An 18,127-nucleotide genomic window follows, 5' to 3' on the forward strand; every position below is an offset into this window, starting at 1 on the left:
TCATCCTGCACCCCCACCCCCTCCCTTCTGCTCTCCACCATTACATCCCAGTTTACGTCCACTGGTTGCAAGCCAGTTCCCGCTCATCTCCTACTCAATCTCACACAAACTCCCCCCACCTACAGCCCACTTCCATGACTTTTTATCAGTGTATTGCCTTCCTGGCCTGACCACACCATCACCACCCCCCCCCCCCCACCTACTGCCTCTGACACTCACTGAATGGAAGCAGCAGATGAGGAGGGTTGAAACCATTTGTCCCCCTTCCTTTAAGCGCCACCCCTTTTGCTCACACACAAGTGGTACGCTCCACAGTGAGGAGCTGCACAAGTAGAGAGAGCACATTGTTTGTAATCTGGCATTGCAGGGGTCACTTCCTGACTCGTGTGTCCACTCTTCTCCCCTTCCTCCTCCAACTCTGTGTGTCCGTCAGTCGGCTCAGAGGCCTGCAGGCTTTTAGACAAACCAAACTGCTTCGCCTTTTGTGTTGGAATGCTACAACATCTGAAAACAATCAAATAATCTGGGCACAATATGTCTCTTTGTGGTGGGGAGCTGGTGGTTCCCAGATGAGCAGGAGGATTAAGTGGAAGAGAAAAAGAGGGATGAAGATAGGGGGGTGGCTACAGAGCTGAGGAGACTTTTTTGTTCCGTGTTTTGAACTAAACACATTTACCACACCTCCATTTTTATCATTTAATTTTTATTACTTCCTTCACCGATTCAAAGAACTTTCTATGTTCTTTTATCTTTTTTGCCAAAAGGCACAATAAAAACAGCTCCCCTCTTATCCTGTGCATGTTACACAGGGAACAGAGTCTTAATCAAGTTCATCAAAATTAAATATTAAATTACCTCTAAGAAAGTCTGTAGCTTACTCTGAAAGAAGACAGGAACCTTTTGTTCACTGTGTTTTGATACTACGTTTTAAAAGATCTCTGAGATTGTTTCCTGAGAACAGAACTCAACTCTAACCCTAACCGAAAACCGTGTTTTGTGTTTGTTAACGCAAACAAAATCTGACAAAATCCGTATTTGTCAGCAAGCTTTTAGGTTATGATGGAAATGTGAACAACCATCATTGGGAACCTTCTTAAAAATTACAGAAACTTAATATTTTACTTACATTTGATCGAGTCACAAAGACCAAAAGGTGTTTCTGGTATCTAAATGTTCTTCCCCTGATTCTGTTCCCTAATTTCCCTACAAACCTTTGATGTCCCACTTTTCTTTTCCCCATTTTTTGTAATAATCAGGCCAGTTTTATTAAATACAGCCCAAAAATCCTTTGGTTAAAAGACACACTGACCAACTTCATTTTGTAAATTTAGCTAACTCTGTTGGTATAAGGAACATCTTTAAAGAGACAATGTGTATCTTTACCATTAACTCATTCACAGCCATTGACTACAGAAAATCATCATTTTAAATCCAACCGTTCACCGCCAATGACGACTAAAGTCGTCATTTGCTTTTTTTACTGTGTGGGTGTTGGAACGAGCCCCCGCACCGTAAGAACAAACATCCCAGCGCTAAAGCTAATCCTCGTCTGCGTACGTCACACGTCACGTGATTAGGAAGCAGAACATCCATGTGTTAGGAGATCGTTTTGGGCCTCTGCTGTAAAAAAAAAGTGAGGCACGAACCGGAAAAGCTTCTGCCGATCACAGTTCGACAACGGATTATGAAAGAACGGATAACGCTCGCAATGCGCGGATTCTCCCTGATGTAAGAGGTGAGTCTACTCTTTGTTTTGTTAGTTTTGGCGTTGACATCATCATAGAGTGCAAAAAACCAGCGACCAGACCCCCGGCATGCCTTGCTATCGATGACGCATAGCTCCCTGTTTCGATTCTGCAATTATTTGCATACTTGTGTACTATACGTACTCGAAGCCTTACAGCGCACTTTCTTCAAGTGCACTTTGCTGAAGTCCGCAGGGCTCAGTGCCGGTATTGGGATTGGGCCGGAGAAGAGTAGAGAGAAAGGACATGGTACAAAGTGGAGCTCACAAATTCACCCGAATGCAAAAGATAAATGATTTGGTGCCCCTACCCCCTTAGGAAGAAATAAACTAAAAAACATAACTTAGGGTGCCACCCATGCATTAACAGGTGCCCCACCTGGGCCACCTTATTTTAATAAGCCTGGACACACCACTGATAGAGGAGTATTTTCCTTTGCTCTGGTCCTGTGTCTCCTGATATGAATGTTCTGCAAATGTATTACATCAGCCCGTATTTTAATGAGCCGAAGAACTGAGAAGGCTGATTTTTGCAATTTTGCAAAAGAAGCTTTTATCCTAAATCTTTAAAATGTTTCTTGCCTTTATCCATGAGATTTTCCTAAATGCTAATAATTTTGCCCACATTCCTAAGCTTTGAACAGTGAAAAGTCTAAGTTCATTGAGGGATAGCGTCCTCTCATGTTTATCCATAAATCCTGCTTCATCAAAAATGTATCTTTGCTGGATATAAATACAAACCTAGACGCATGGCAGCCCTCTCTTCTACGTCTCTTGTGTTCTTCCTTCTCACTCCCCTGAGAATGGTAAACAGTCATCTCCAACTTCCTCTCCAACATATTCATTAATCCCTTCTATCCTGTGGGGCTGAATGATGATTACAGGGAAGCCAACCAAAGCCGCCCAAATAAACACCCCTCAGGCTGTAACAAAAGGCCTGTCCACCTCACCCTAAACACAGCTTCCCGAGCTAGATTAGGTTTCAATCAAACCCACGCACAACATACAAACAAAGGGAAGTAACAAGAGTCTCAAGCAGTGAAAAAGCCAACGGTGGCTGGGGCTAATTTGCTTTACCATTTTTGCAGCTCAGTCAATGGCAATTTGTTGCTCAGAGGATGATCAGTTAACTTTTAGAAAACTAATCCAAATGGCAAATTTGAAGCAGAAAATATTTTAACGTTAAATTATAATACAAGAAGCAGATTCCTGTTGACATAAAGAGACAGTACTGTCACGTTTTACTCATTCTGATCATATGGACACGTGTAACTTGTTCACATTACAACAAAGGGAGGTTTTTTTAACAATTTATCCTTGCAGAGTTCGTGAAAAGTCATCCAAAAATATTTGGCAAATGTCTAAAACTTAGATGTCTACATTTGGCCAAGATTGACAAGAATGGAGACCTCAGTGGGAACGTAGATCAAGTCATAGTTAGAAAATGATGTCAAAGGACTGCCGTTTCTCCACAGTGTCATGTTTGACTCTATAATTTGATGTTGAGCAGAAGATTTAAGGTTTGAGACAAGTCCAAGCAGAACGAGAATGTATTTACACTCATGAGCTAAAGTACAACTTGAGGTTGGACTCGCTTTTGCCTTCGGACCAGCCCCAATTGTTTGTGGCACAGATTCAACCAGGTGTTGGAAACATTCACCAGAGATATGGACATGATAGAATCACACAGTTGCAACTGATTTGTCAGCTTCACATCTACAATGTTCCACCTCATCCCAAAGGTTTTGGACTGGATCTGGTGACTGTGGAGGTTGTTGTTGAATAGTCATGTCATCATTATTTTCACAGTTCGAGATTATCTGTTTGACATGATGCATTATCCTGCTGAAAATAGCCATCAGAAGACAGGTTTACTGTGGTGATAAAGGGATAAGCATGCTCAACAACAATACGCAGCTAAGCTTTGGTGTTTAATGGCCCAAAGTGTGCAAAGAAACTCTCCACCACACCATTAGACCACAAGCAGTATACAGCCTTTGATTCTAGATGAGATGGAGTCATGCTTTAATGTAGTTGACACAAAGTTCTGCAAAATGCATTGAGTTGATGTCGTTTTATGGCTAATTTGCTAAACTGGTGCACCTATTAAATGATTAGACTATGTTTGCATCAGCTGGTTACTTTGAATTGTTAAACTGAACATACTCTCCTTTGTTTGGTCTAAAACAGAAAAAAAGATACTTCAATGCTGTTTTAAAAGTAGCAATATCTAAGTTAGAGTTAAGGCAAATTCCTGTCAAAACATCAGAGAACAAAAGTTTAAGTCACTCAACATTAAACAGGCTTGAAGGCCCCAGACACTTCCTCCTCCTCCAGCCGCTACACCTTTTTTACTCTCCACCCTGCAATTAGCTTGCCTAAAACTTGCTCGCTTCCGAGGCTTGGCCCACACTAATCATAGGTGTGCATTGTTGTGTTCAGCTGCAAAGGCTTTAAAGGTCAGCGCCTCTTGTTTCAGCCACACCTTTCACTCAGGATTGTCAGGAGTCACTGGTTAACATCCGGCTGGGTCGAACAAAGATGCGACTCTGAAGATTTGAGTTATGGCAACAAATAGCAATTAACTAAATTTTCTTTTTAAAAAAAAGAACTCATTCTCGAGAATTGTTTTCAATATTTTTTAAGCGCCTTGCATGTGCAATGAGACAACATGAATGTATACTATTCCTTTTAAATGTCCTTTTTGTTGTTATTTTACAAGGACATGTGTTCAGTTTCAGTTATTATTTATTTACCAAGGGGTTCTGTTATTGCTGGGAGGTTGTAATCAAATAAATTTTAAATTTGCCATCTGAGTAAAATTTTTGGCCCTTCCAAATTGCCCTTCCAATGGGGCAATAAAAGTATTTGGCATCAAGTTGTCCCACTTCAAAACATAAGAGGGGTCTGTAATTTTCATCGCAGGTATACCTGAACTGTGAAGCGGGATTTTAAAAAGCCAGGAAACCACATTGTGTGATTATTAAATAATTTATTTGTAAAATGGTGCAAAATATAAGAATTTGGTCAGTAACAACATTATATCTCAATACTTGATAATGACAGAGGTCAAAGGTGTAGGTGGTAGTTTGGCCCATTCTTCCATGAAGATTTTCTCTAGAGCTGTGATGTTTTGGCTCTGTTGCTTGGGCAACTCCCTCTAAGGATTCTCTATTGGGTTGATGTCTGGATACAACGCCATTTTAAGTTCAGTTCCATTTTGACTTCAGTTCTATTCACCGTCATCCCAAAGAGAAGCACAGCCTGGCCAGATGTGTTTTCTTCTTTAAACTAAGAACTGTGAAGTTGGAGATTTTCGTCGTTTAACAACCAGACGACATCCTTTCAAAATAAGAGCACCTGCTGACGCTGACGATTGTTACCTGGGTCGACCCTTCAGACGGGCTGGACCTGGCATTTCCTGATCTACCTGGGAGGCCCCCACTGGGTACGTACACAGCAAAATAGCAGCTCATGTCATCACTTTATAAGCCTCGTGATATCTAGTCATAACAATCAGACTACCAGATTCAATGACGTCAGCCTAAGGAGTCTGAACCAACCACACACACGCACACACACACATCGAACATCACATTCATTTCCAAACAACACAGAGTTAGTCCTGATAGATTGTAGAATTTATAATACAATTCTTAAACGATCCCAACTCTCTCTTTTCTTGTCTCAAGGTCAATAAAGAGTGTTAAATGAACTCCCTGATGATAAAAACAACCTATTCTTCTGATTATAACAAGTGATCTACTTACAGTATATTAAAATACAACTCTAGATCGTTACATCACTCTATTTCTCTACACTGGCTAGGCGACTTCAGGACCTTGAAATGCTTTTACGTAGTCACCCTTTTGTTGCTCAGGTAGTTTGATCATTGTCATGTGATCTCTTGATGATGGAAGGAGGCTTTTGCCCAAAATCTCCCAATGCATGGGCTCATCTTTTACGTAACAGTTGTACTGTTCCCTTTGCAGAAATGCACTGCCAAAGCATTATGTTTCCACTCCCATGCTTCACAGTGGGTATGGTGTTTTTGGGATTCAACTCAGCAATCTTCCCCCTTCAAACACAGAGAGTGGTTTTTATACTAAAGAGTTTTGGTCTTATTTGACCTAATGTCAGTCCCCCAATCTTCATTTGGATCATCCAGGTGATCTCTGGCAAACTTGCAAGCCTGGACATGTGCTGACATAGGTGGAGGGATCTTTTGAGCAGGATTTTAATTGATAGTAACCTTTGTTAATGTGGTCCCAGCTCTCTTCAGGTAATTGACCAGTTCCCCCCATGTAGTTCAGGCCTGTTTTCTCACCGATCACAAACTATTTGTACCCCACAAGGTGAGATCTTGCATGGAGCAGCAAGTCAAGGGAGATAGTCAAATTTTGCTTATTTATTCTATTGTCTGATAATTGCGCCATCAGTTAATCTCTTCTCATCAAGCTGCTTGCCTTTTATGGATTGGCTCATCCCAGTTTTGTACTGGTGGACAATCTTGTCCCCGGTGTCCTTAGACAGCTATCTGGTGTTGGCCACGGTGGGTGCTGGAGATTGATTTTTTTGAAGGTGTGGACAGGTGTCTTTTATACAAATAATAAGTTCAAACATATGCTATTAGTGCAGGTAACAAGTGAAGGATAGAATAGCTTTTTAAAGAAAAAGTAACACAATTGAGAGGGCCAGAATTCTCATTTATTTTAGGTGCTAAATATTTATTTTCTGCACCATTATATAAATTCTCCAAAAATAATACAATATGATTTCTTGGATTTATTCATTTTCTGTCCCTGACAGTTGAAGTGTTCCCATGATGAAAATTACAGACCTCTCTCATCTTTCTAAGTGAGAAAACTTGCACAATTGGTGCCTGCCAAATACTTTTTGCCCCTTTTACAAGTTTCCACAAAACAGTTTATGGGAACCAATTTACTCACTTAAATTTAATGCATTATGAATAATCAAACTGTCTTTGATCTCTGAAGCAAATCCAACAACAGTTTTTATCTATTTTACTTAGTTTCGCTCAGATTTTAAACGATTTTTTCTTTTTTGTGTAAAAAAGTAACGCTATCCTGCATGGTTCCTTCTAAAACTAGATTAACATCTCTGTTTTGAGATAAATTTTCTATCTTAAAAATCTCATTTGGATTCTCCTGACTCATCCCTTTAGTTTTATGCTGTAGGCTTAGACTGCTGGAGAACACATTTCCTCACGCTGCCCCCCCCCCCCGTTTGTATTTAAATGTATTGCTGCCATTAGCTTTATCTCATTTGTTTATCTTCTACAGAGATGATGACCGGCCGAATCCTTCCGTTTGTCTTTGTCTATTTCCTGTCCTCTCAGACCCCAGTCAGTAAAGACAGAAGGTTGCCCATCCCAGGGTGGATTCTGGTTCTACTGGAGATTTTTTCCTGTTAAAAGACGAGTGGTTCCATCCCATCATCACTGGTCATTTTACTGTTTTTCTCAAGGATGGAGGATGGTGTTAAAGAAAGGATTCAACATGAACTACTGGTTCCTTTATGTTTGGCAAAATTCACTGTATCTGATTCTATTAAAGCTTAATTGAATTTACTTCATACTATGAAGTAGGACCTAACGAGAATTGGATTTGTGGCTTTTTTATACTGCTGTGAATTGACCATTGTAGTGAATTGACACAATATTAATCAACTAAACGAAAATCAAACACTGCTGTCGTAACTTTTGAATGAATCCTATTTTGGCAGAAATATTGTAATGACTGAACTTTGACTACTGATCCCTGCTCAACCCCCTGACCATGCTGAATTCTCTCGCCGCTGCTCTATTCCCGCGTTTTTCCGCGTAGCTAATCGCTTGCAGTTTAAACTGTGCAGTTTTGTTTACCTGTTTTCCCGCTACAGCCGCAAACGACACGTAGCGGGAAAACAGGTAAACAAAACTGCTCTGTGTTTTAAAAAAGCAACTACAGCATGGAAATATACGGTTGTCTTTTCAAACTGTCTCCACATGCTATTGGACAAGGAACAGTGTGACATACTCACTGTTACGGATGTCAGTCAACAGGGCAGTCCTCTATACATTGTCAAAAAGACACAAATACACCATCTTTCTAAAAAAAGAACTTATGTGCCTATATCTGCTCTTAACTAAAAGAAAAACACAAATCACATTCAAACAAATTGATGCCAACTTTGCTTATTCGCTCAGTGGCTTAAAACCCCACCCACCAAATAAATATACCTCTGTGAATGGCATGGCACAAGACTGTTCAGGGCTGCTGAGGCTCTAATGGAGCATGGCTACACCGACATGCAGCGCAACGTAATTTTGCTTTAGCTAAGGTCTGTCTAAATCTCTATAACAAGTTGTAAGATGTTTTACAAAATTTTAAAGCAATCAATAATTACGAAACTAGATATTCTTTTCTCCTTTCAACTGCAAAGTGGGTTTCAAATAAAAAAAATTGTATCAGTTAGTTTGAAAGCTGTCATGATGAGATAAAAAGAAAACTTGCGAAGTGATGCAGTCACTGAAGGACAATAAAACATGCCATAACCAACCATGTTAAACTATAATCCCAAAATCATTTCAGCCTTCCTTTTTAAAGTCAAGTAAAGTCCTGCTCTGAGGTTTGTGTTAAGATAAGTACATCCCGTTTTCCGCAGTTGCTTGTTGACAGTGGAATGTTGGCTTGTTTACTGCCTTAAGGAGAACTGTGACTCTGGGAGTGAAGTCAGGGGATGCTAGCCTGGCATGCCAGACTAAATAGATGTATTTGCAAACTTTGCAAAGCAAGAATTTGGTCTAGTTCACTAGGCTAAGGGGATGCCTCTGTTAGCTAAACATCCTGTTTCCCTGTTTAAATACATTACATTGTTTGGTGTTAAGTGTGTGAAAAACACAGGAAATGCATGAGGGTCATCCACGTTTGTGAGATGAGAAAGCAGGCTGACTTCCTGAACTCTAAATAAAGTCATGCAAGTGGGAAAAGTCATGGTCATAGCATTTTTCTGCTCCATTTTAAACAAAGGACACTTTATTTGGACTTGTAACCCAGATCAATTCTAAATGGTAGTCTGATTTAAAAAAAAAAAGTAACCAGGCCAAAAAAGTCATTTCTGAGTATCTCGATAACCCAGTGTGAGGCTTCAGATTTAGTGTAAATAAGTGCACTCATTTGAAGCTGATGTAAGGTTTTTGAAAAGAAAATAACACCATTAGACTGTTTCACCTTTGCTCTCTGACAGTCAGCTGCAGAACAGTACACAACAGAGACAAAAAACCTGATCAAACAATAAAAGATGTCCACAATGTGTGTCATAGGTGCACATGTGAAGGTTGAGGCTGCATCTACAGAGGTGTTTTATATAATGGCAACATAAGACGGTGGTAAAAGCTGTATAAAGCCAGAGAAATACAATGAAACTTCTCACACAACATGCTGTCACTATGACAACCACACAGAATTGTTTAGCCTGATCTCTTGCCTTTCTGCACAGCACAGAAATCCAATAGCATTTAAGCCTTGCACAACCAAGCCACAGATTCACTCTGCAGGACACATGTTTGCAAATAAGGTTCACACATCCATTCATGGATTTTATTTAGAGACACTTTCAAGGCAGTTTTATTTTTGAAAATGCTTTTGGAAATATTTTAGGGTGACTAACTCAAAGTTGCAACAGAAAATACAAGTAAAACCTCAACATCTTTAGGTACATTCATATTTTAAATGTTTTGTCAAATGTAATTATTAATTTAGTGCAAACATATGTGTATGTCATTTATATTTGTAATTATTAATTAACTAATTAGACATTCAGCGGATTCTGATGTAATTCCACGTGATGCAGCTGTCTCTAAGATATTGAGCGTTTACATATAGTTTAGAAACAGTATTTTATTAAATTATTCGGCCAACACAACCCTTATTTATGAAAGAAAAAGAGCGAAATTTGTTAATGGACGAGTGCATATGTGTGCAGCAGAGTCCTTCCTCCAGATTATGCTCTAGTTCGCGTAGTATCACACAGCCGCTTTCCTCTTGTATCAATGCGTGATTGAAGGAAACTTCTTTTGGGAAGTGCAGGGACTACTTTACTCGTCCACACGTCTCAAATATGCAACATTTCCGCCTATGGATATCAAAGAACGCAAAATACCACACGGTTTATTAGATTTTAATCGGAAAGAAAAAAATCCTTGTTGGCGAGATTATTTTAATAAAAGATCAACGTGTTTTCACTACGTCGCGGAAGGATCTAATTTTCTCAAGCGAGGGTCGACACATCCGCCCAATTTTCCGATGTTTCATTCCCCCCTCCTCCTCCCGAGTTGAAAATGGACTTCAGTAAAAGCAGTTGTCCACCAACTTCACAAGGAAAATGCATGCCTGTGTGCTTTTATTCTACACGTCTGCGTTACCACTGAAAGTATTTTAATATTTTTGGGGGGTGGGGGGCTTTGGATGCCTTTACTGCAACATTTCTCGGACACGTTGACGGAGCGACGCCGCACAGCGCTTTTTCAAGTGTTGTCCTGGACGTGAAGTTGGCGAATGGATGCTCGACATAAATAACCTGCCAAACCTTCAACTCTGTAACCATTTCTACCCCCTTTCTTCCTTTTTGAGGATTCATTCGCATCTTTGAAAAAGAAGCGAGGACCTGCGTTTAATGATGAGGATGGTGAGAGCGTCGGCTCGTTCGTTGTGGTCGGATTTTACTTCCAGGGAGGATACTATGAATCAACGACTGTCATTCCTCCTCGCTAGTGTTTAACGTTACTCAGAGAGCTAAACTAGCTTCGCTTGGTGTTCCCAGGGGACGCTCAGTTAGGCATGCCTCTTTGTACACCGCTCACCAACTACCCTAAATGAGAGCGAGTTCTGTTTGTGGAGGAAAATGGTGATTTTTGTGGTATTTTATCCCGCCGTCACTGCGTCGTCGATGCTATTGCTAGGGTTTGGATCCCCGTGAGGAAGAAAATGAGTGAAGATTCAACAAATCCAAACAACGAGTGAGTACATTTTGTGTTTACATGTTTTTATATTCACCACAAACATATAAAAGTGTTCCACATTTGAGTGCAAGCACGCAGTGAGTTCCCATGACATTTCTAGCCATGCTACCTTGGTATTTCATCAGTCCCCTATGTTTATACTCGCGACGACTTATTTTAGTTCATTTAAAGACGAATAGAAACGATTTGCTGCAACTAAAATGCAGATAGTACTTTTGTGTTTCTCATCTTATGTTGTTATGACAGAGCTACTATATATATATACACACACACACACACACACACACACACACACACACACACACACACACACACACACACACACACACATATATATATATATATATATATATATATATATATATATATATATATATATATGCTTAATGGATTTATACTCTTTAGGCCATTTAAGGTGTTGCAATTTTTGCTTTTGCATAATTTTTGTAAGGAATTCCGAGCTTGAGTTGTTTATTTTGGACATATCTGCACAAGTGAGGCATTAATGGGTTCCCTCGTGGCCTGGTCCGGTTTAGATGTGTAGTTTTAAATGTGTGTTCCGAGTACATCATGATCAAGACGAGGTTATTTTGACAGTCTGGCTCTGGCTCTGGATCTGTGTGTATGTGTGTGTGGAACTGCTGTCCGCCATGATTTCGGCACCATGCATTAAAATCGCACGGATGTTTGTGTCCAAATTCAACAACGATCCCAAATAGCTCGTTTGTGCTTACTTCAATACCGAAGAAGCGACGATGCCATTTTTCCTCAATCACACACATTTACATATCACAATCCCCATTCATAAAAAAAACCGACGTTACATTCACTCCTTAATCCCCGCACACAGGCCACAGACACCAACTGTAATCTGTACATGTTGTTCTTTTGTGCTCGTCGCGTCCATTTCTAGCAGCCTTCGGTATTGTTTTAATGGGGCTGATCCCCCTGTGAGCGCTTGTTGACAGTCAGTGAGAAATATCTGCTTCGGGAGGTGCTGCGGTCACATGATCCCCTCCATTCATAAACTACCTGCCTGCCCATTCACAGCCGCTGTACACTGTTTCGCATTGCACTGACGATCATCCCATTTTCGGTAAACACTGCACAATAAAAGCACGATTGCACATAAACGTATAAATAGAATTATTTTTCAATATCGCCAAATTTCAATTCCTCTCTATTTCAGGGGATTTTTGGCGGTGATGAATTTGTCACAGACAGAGGACGTTAAATTCCCTTTGTCGTGGATTGATATTCGAACACACCCATGTTTTCCCCTGTTTCATCTCTACTTGGCCTTTTGTGAGGTTGATTGATTTAATGCATGGGTTTTTTGTCCTTCAAGTGCTCTTGTGTTCTTATGTAACATCATTCATGCAGTTATTTTTCCTAGGTGTAAAAATAAACCACTCATTTATATATGGAGGAAATTATCTTATTGTTTGCTATTTATCTTGTAATAGTAGGCTTTTTATGTTTTATTCTTAGGGAGATATTTCAGTTTTTATATTTTATTTTAGCAGATGCCCATGATACATTCACACTCTTTAAGAAGGAAAACAAATAAATATTGTATGTTTCTTCAGAATAACCGAGAAGACCTAAGGTCCCACTTTGGGAATTTCTGCTGTAGGCCTACAGTGGTGTTTTAACTACAGCGCTCGTTTTTCTCCCCACTGCATGATGGCGGCAGCTACGGTAATGAAGAGATCTGAACATCGTTGTTATGATTCCACCACCTTTCTGGCAGTTGTATGATTCGTGGTATTGAAGCGAACAGACTACAAAGAAGACAGCTGTCCTAGTTTATGAAAATACATCAAATATTGTGGCTTTTTTCTTTTTAGACACAAGTCTGCACCTTTTCACAATCTGACATTCAGCTGACTTCCTTTAAGATGGTACATTTGGGTCTTGGATGAGTCATGTGCAGAATGAAAAATAAAAAAGCCATTTCCTAGAAATACTTGTGTGTGAATGCGAATTACTTAAAGGTTCCATACCAAGCTTTCTCCTTGAGAGAAAAGTTAGGCACAGTGTATGATAAAATATTACTGTTGGCACTGTTGAGATGTCATTTATCTTTAATACGAGTTATTTTCATCAGCCTGAATTTATACCCAAAAATTAAACGCTTAGTTTCAGTGAAACTCCGCCCACACCTGCTCAGACAAAATGTGTCTACAACAGCATCTTAGGCAAGACAGTTGCTGCATTGGCTACGGTAGTCCAGTGGTTAAAGCGTCTGCGCATCAGTTTTGCCATGTTCTGACATGGGTTTGACTCCTTGTGGTGTTGGCAGTAATTTATTTATCCTGCTGAAGCAGATTTCATGTGTTTATATTTTAGTTTTATTGATTGTTTTCTGCAAAATATTTTATGTCTCTAATCATCTTTGAATTTGGTCATTTCCAAGCAGCATTTTAGTTGATTTACTCTGCTCACCTCACATGGACTCACATGTGCTAAATGAAGAAAGAAAGTTTAAAAAAACAGATTAGTCCATACTTTTTAAACATTTTAAAACCTGTTTAATCCTAACACCTGTGTTAATCCTAACACCTGTGTTAATCCTAACACCTGCCAATTGGGGGCCTCCCCAGTTTCATGTCCCAAACATCTACAACTATCCACATTCTCCAAACACAACTAAAACCACAATCAAACAGCACAGATGAGAAACAAGGCCATTTAAAATTGTAATAAATTAAGATACAATGATATTTGAACTTTATTTTAGAAGAGCATCTTACCTTCACTGGTGTCTGCTGGGAAAAAAAACCCTTGAACAAATTTAGTTGAGGACCCCTGGAATAAATAAAACAATTGACTAAATTTCCTAAATGGAAATTGAACTCACAACCTCCATCCTGTCAGCACGTTCACACAGGGCAGCTCTTCTAAAATAAAGTTCAATTATTATTTTATCTTATTGTATCAAAAACAAAAAATGGCTTTGTTTGCAATCCAACTGTTTTGATTGTAGCTGTAGCTGTGCTCGGGCAATGCAAACAATCACTGACACTTGGGATATGAAACTCCAAAGGCCCCCAATTGGGAGGTGCCAGGGCCCAAAGAAAAAAGGCCTAGGGCCTGAAGGATTAAAGGTTGAAGATATAATGCTGGCAAGTGTAGCTAAAAAAGAAGACCGGGATGAGAACCTGTGCGAAACTACATGCCAGCTTAGCGCTCTAACCACTGGACTACCAACTCTGTTACATCGTCACACCAGCCTCCTGAGCCACATATCCTGTGGTGGCCAGGGGAGACAGGTTTCAGACCAGAGGCTAGCTTCTGAGAGAGGAGCAGGACCTGATGACAAGATCAGTTTCCGTTGACGCTTTACAAGATTTTCAAATTAAAACTCAAAATTTGCAGCTGAAACAAGAAACTGCTTGAATAAAGCCAAAAACATTTTTTTTCTTTTTTCGTGAGGAAATAATATAACATGGGGAAAATCTCCAAATAGTGGATTTCCCATGATATGGCCATTTCCTAACAGGTAAGTTCTCATTTTAAAGCTCTACTTTCCAGCTTCTGTACATTTCCACAAGATCTGATTAGAGATGAAAACTGATGTGGTTTTGTCTGAATGATAGTTGGTAAGCCAAGCTGTGTACAGCACACCCTCGGATGAGAACATGTTGCTTGGCCTTGGTGCAGCGGTGCTCACAAAGCTGGAATGACTAGAGTGCACATTACGTTTTCTGAGATTTTGGTTTGAGTCTCGTCTGGCATGTGTGTTAGTGTGGAGAAAGTGGTGTGAGCTGAGGTTTATGTGAATGTTGTAGACCAGGATTCTGGTGATGATGGGAGAAAATGTACATTTGCTTTGTTCTAGCATTGTTTTTCTACCTGTAACCTGAAATATGACTCTTAACCCTCTGGAGGCAGGCGTTGCAGATTTGCCACGTTAAAACCTACCTACCTGGTTACTCCACATACGTATTTCATGAGCTTTTTTTAACACAGAAGTACCGCTGAAGGACTTAGTTGTTCGTCATTTTATCAAAGCTTATTTTGAGCCTGAGAGGGTTAAATGTTCCATTTTTCTACTCAGACCATAATCTGTTGAGGTTCACTGTATGTTTATCCTTTATTTGTGTACAGTATAAACGCTTTCTAGATTGCAACAGTTACTGTTTTGAGTTACAACCATGGCTAAATTACATTATTTGATTGCCCAGCTAATGTGTTGTCTTAAGAAATTGAAATAAAGCCAATAATTTCTTTTTTGGTGTCCCTTTGAAGGATTTTAAAAACCATTTATATGTGTGTGTTACTCTTAAATACACTATTACCATCTTTACCATTGTAGATATCCTGCAGGATGGCCTCCAGAAATAACATTTACATCCTTCAGGACGGATGAGCAAGTTGCAAATTTGTATGTAGACAAAACTAGAGGGCGTTGTCAACGTTTCAAGTTAGGGGTAGATCAGCCGATTTATCGGGCTGATATTTACCGTTTCTTAATTCTTCGGGATCGGCCAACATTTGTCCTTAGTAAAGCTGATTTAAAGTCAGGCACATTCTCGGGCAGCCCGGTGCTGCTGCAGAATTTATTTTAAATGTATTTTTGACATTTACTAATAACAACTGCATAATAAATACTCTTAATTAACTTTATTTAGGTCTCTGACTTTAACACTGAGCAGTGCACAAAGTTAAGATTTAACAGTTAGTTAAATTAAGAAATTTTGTGCATCAGCTGATGTTATTAGTGAAGTTTTAGCATGAAAATAATGTGGAAAATGTCTAGCTTTCGGCCATGTATCGGCGTTGGTATCAGCAATAGAAAAACTACTATCGGTCAACCTCTATTTCAAATGAACATTAATCATCAAATATCCACTGTGATCAATGCAAACAATATTAAACAAACTAAAATAGTTTTTTTATTTTAGGTTTTCCCCACAAAAACACATTTCAGAACTACTGTAATGTCTCTAATTCTTAAAAACTTCCGGTCTACACCTGTTGACAGCCAATGCTGAAGTTATGTAGGCCCTCATTCATTTTTAGAAGAAGAAGACGATCTTTTATATAGCACCTCATTGTTTGAGATTCCTGAATTACTCCAGTATTGTTCTTTGCCAGTCATGTGATGTTCAGCGGGTCCTTTCTTTGTCCTCTTCCTATCTGTATGATTGATTTGGCAGCTCAGCGTTCTATCTGCCAATGTGGGTGTCTCGATCTTATCACCTGTTTTCCCTCCCTTTAAGTTTGCAGGGCTTTCCAAACACATTCTTCCCAAACAACCCCCATCGTGCTCCGAAACAACAGGAGGAGACGGCTACTTTAGCTGTAAAAGCTAGTGGTTTATGGCCTCAGTAATGGTCTATATCCTGTGACCCTTAAGTTAAATAATTTCCTGGGCCTTTTAATAGATGGTTTCATTTGAGGTTATGGCCCGTTGGAGGAAATAGCCTCCACGGACATTTTGCAATTGTAGCTGGGCTAGTCTAAGCTGCACAGACTCATCTTACCTCTGACTAACTGCTGAGCTGAGCACGTCTTTGGTTTTGCTTCTGTATTCTTTTGAGGAAGTGTTTGTTGTGATCATTGTGGTTCACCAAGACGGCTAAAATGTGTTATGTGACATTTTTACATGAGGCTACTTGAATTAACATTTTTCCTTAACGGCTTACATATTTTAATATAAAGAGAAAGTGTAAGAAAGTTAATCATATTTTCTTAGGATGAAATATTTTAGTATATTATTTTTTTCATGAATATTTTCTGACAAACTACTATCTTTCTTTTGAGTGATTGTGTTGTTTGAGCCTTTAATAATGCAGATTCTTCGTATAACCAGAGGACATGTGATGCTTGTAATCGAGGTGAACTAAAACCCTAACACGTCATGCACAGAGCCAAACTGTTTCATTCCCATGGCCAGATTGGGTCTTGGATTCTGTATTTTAAACCTGAACTACTTCCCTTTTCATTTCCTCTTCAAGTATTTTAAGAGTACACATTTAATGGTGCAAAAAGCCCGCAGTGTGTCATAGATATATCCGATCTTACGTAAAGATACCAACTTAATGTGCAGATTGCTGTTTTTGCATGCTGTTCCATCTTTAGACTTTTCTTTTGTTCCTATCACTGCAGGGTCTTTATTTCTTTATCAAGAAGAGCTTCTGATGTTCACAGACCACATCTTAGTATCTCTAAAAGGTGCATCGAGTGTCTGAATTGTAGATATTGTTTTCAGTTGGGCTGCATGTGGGAGCATGAAGGCTGGGCCTTGTTGGGAGCTCTTTGCTGCAGCTGGCCTAAGATGTTTCTTTCCTGTTAGACCACAGACATAAAAGGGCACAGATGTAAATCCCAACCCTTGTGTCTTTGATTGAGTTTCCATACGCTTTGAAAACAGGAAGGGATTTTTCTCTCTCTGTCTCTACACACACACGCACATTTTCGTGATTAGTTTGAATGGAAACTGTTGGCGTGTGTTTCTTGGAAAGATGAGTGAATTACAAAACAGTAAGGATAGTCATTGCATCAACTACTCTAGCAAGTCAACGTTTCAAAAATCATGAAAATTAGAAGCGTGCTCATACTTTCCTTTGTATTGACTCTGTAAATGTCAGATAGGTTATTGAGACAGATTTTTATTATTTGACTAAAAATGTTTCCCAATTTCTTAAATTCCAAGGCTCTGGTTCAGCTTTGAGCTACTTCAGTTAGACTTGGATTGGCTTTCAAAGTGTTCAAATGGTTAGGAGTTAGTTACAGTGGTAGATCGTTTCAAATATTTGCTCAACATTGTCCCATGTCAGATTTTGATCCCATTGTGGGATGCAGAATGCTAAGCTTTCAAACTGAAGATGATCTCCAGAAATCCAAGTTTAGGGTTTTCACTATAGGTCATGTAAAACCCCCCAAAAAATTGCCATGAATGAATATAAGTAGTGTAACACACGTTTAGTGTCTTATTTCCACAGTTTTTTTTTTAATTTGTGTTATTTTTGTACAGTTCAGCCTGCGATTTTTGTAGTCTCAACTTGTTGGCATTGTAACAACACACTCATTATGTTCACATGTGCATCAGAAAACCAAAGTATTGCCCTAAAAAGGCTTGAGTTGTTTTTATTTTCTTTTTTTCCATGCATGTAAATGCATTAGTCTGACTGAAGGTGAACTGGTTCTAATCCAGCTGAAGCACCCAGATAATGTGGGACCAATCCAAATACATTCTGCATGTAAACAGGTTAGGCGAACTGAACTGGTTGGATGCCGCGTTCCGGAAGTGACAAAACCACGAAGATGGTCCTCTGATATTACTGCCACAAAGTAACACGTGTAACACCATCAAACAGTAAAGTACATACTGGAGGTGTGACCAAGTCACT

At 39.4% G+C, this 18,127-nt stretch overlaps 1 protein-coding gene across 2 annotated transcripts in view; it reads left to right on the forward strand.

Annotated features, from left to right (window-relative positions):
- The first annotated feature begins 10,506 nt into the window (after positions 1–10,506).
- The window catches only part of spred1 (sprouty related EVH1 domain containing 1), a 47,319-nt gene continuing 39,698 nt past the window's right edge, over positions 10,507–18,127 (forward strand). The window contains exon 1 of one of the 2 annotated variants that reach the window (XM_015969817.3): positions 10,507–10,763. In XM_015969817.3, coding sequence (XP_015825303.3) covers positions 10,732–10,763 — 32 coding nt within the window. In that variant the 5' untranslated portion in view covers positions 10,507–10,731. The remainder of the gene's footprint in view (positions 10,764–18,127) is intronic. The other variant, XM_070546866.1, reaches the window with a different exon arrangement.

Source organism: Nothobranchius furzeri, chromosome 18 (assembly GCF_043380555.1).
Source record: "Nothobranchius furzeri strain GRZ-AD chromosome 18, NfurGRZ-RIMD1, whole genome shotgun sequence".
NCBI classification, from domain to species: domain Eukaryota; kingdom Metazoa; phylum Chordata; class Actinopteri; order Cyprinodontiformes; family Nothobranchiidae; genus Nothobranchius; species Nothobranchius furzeri.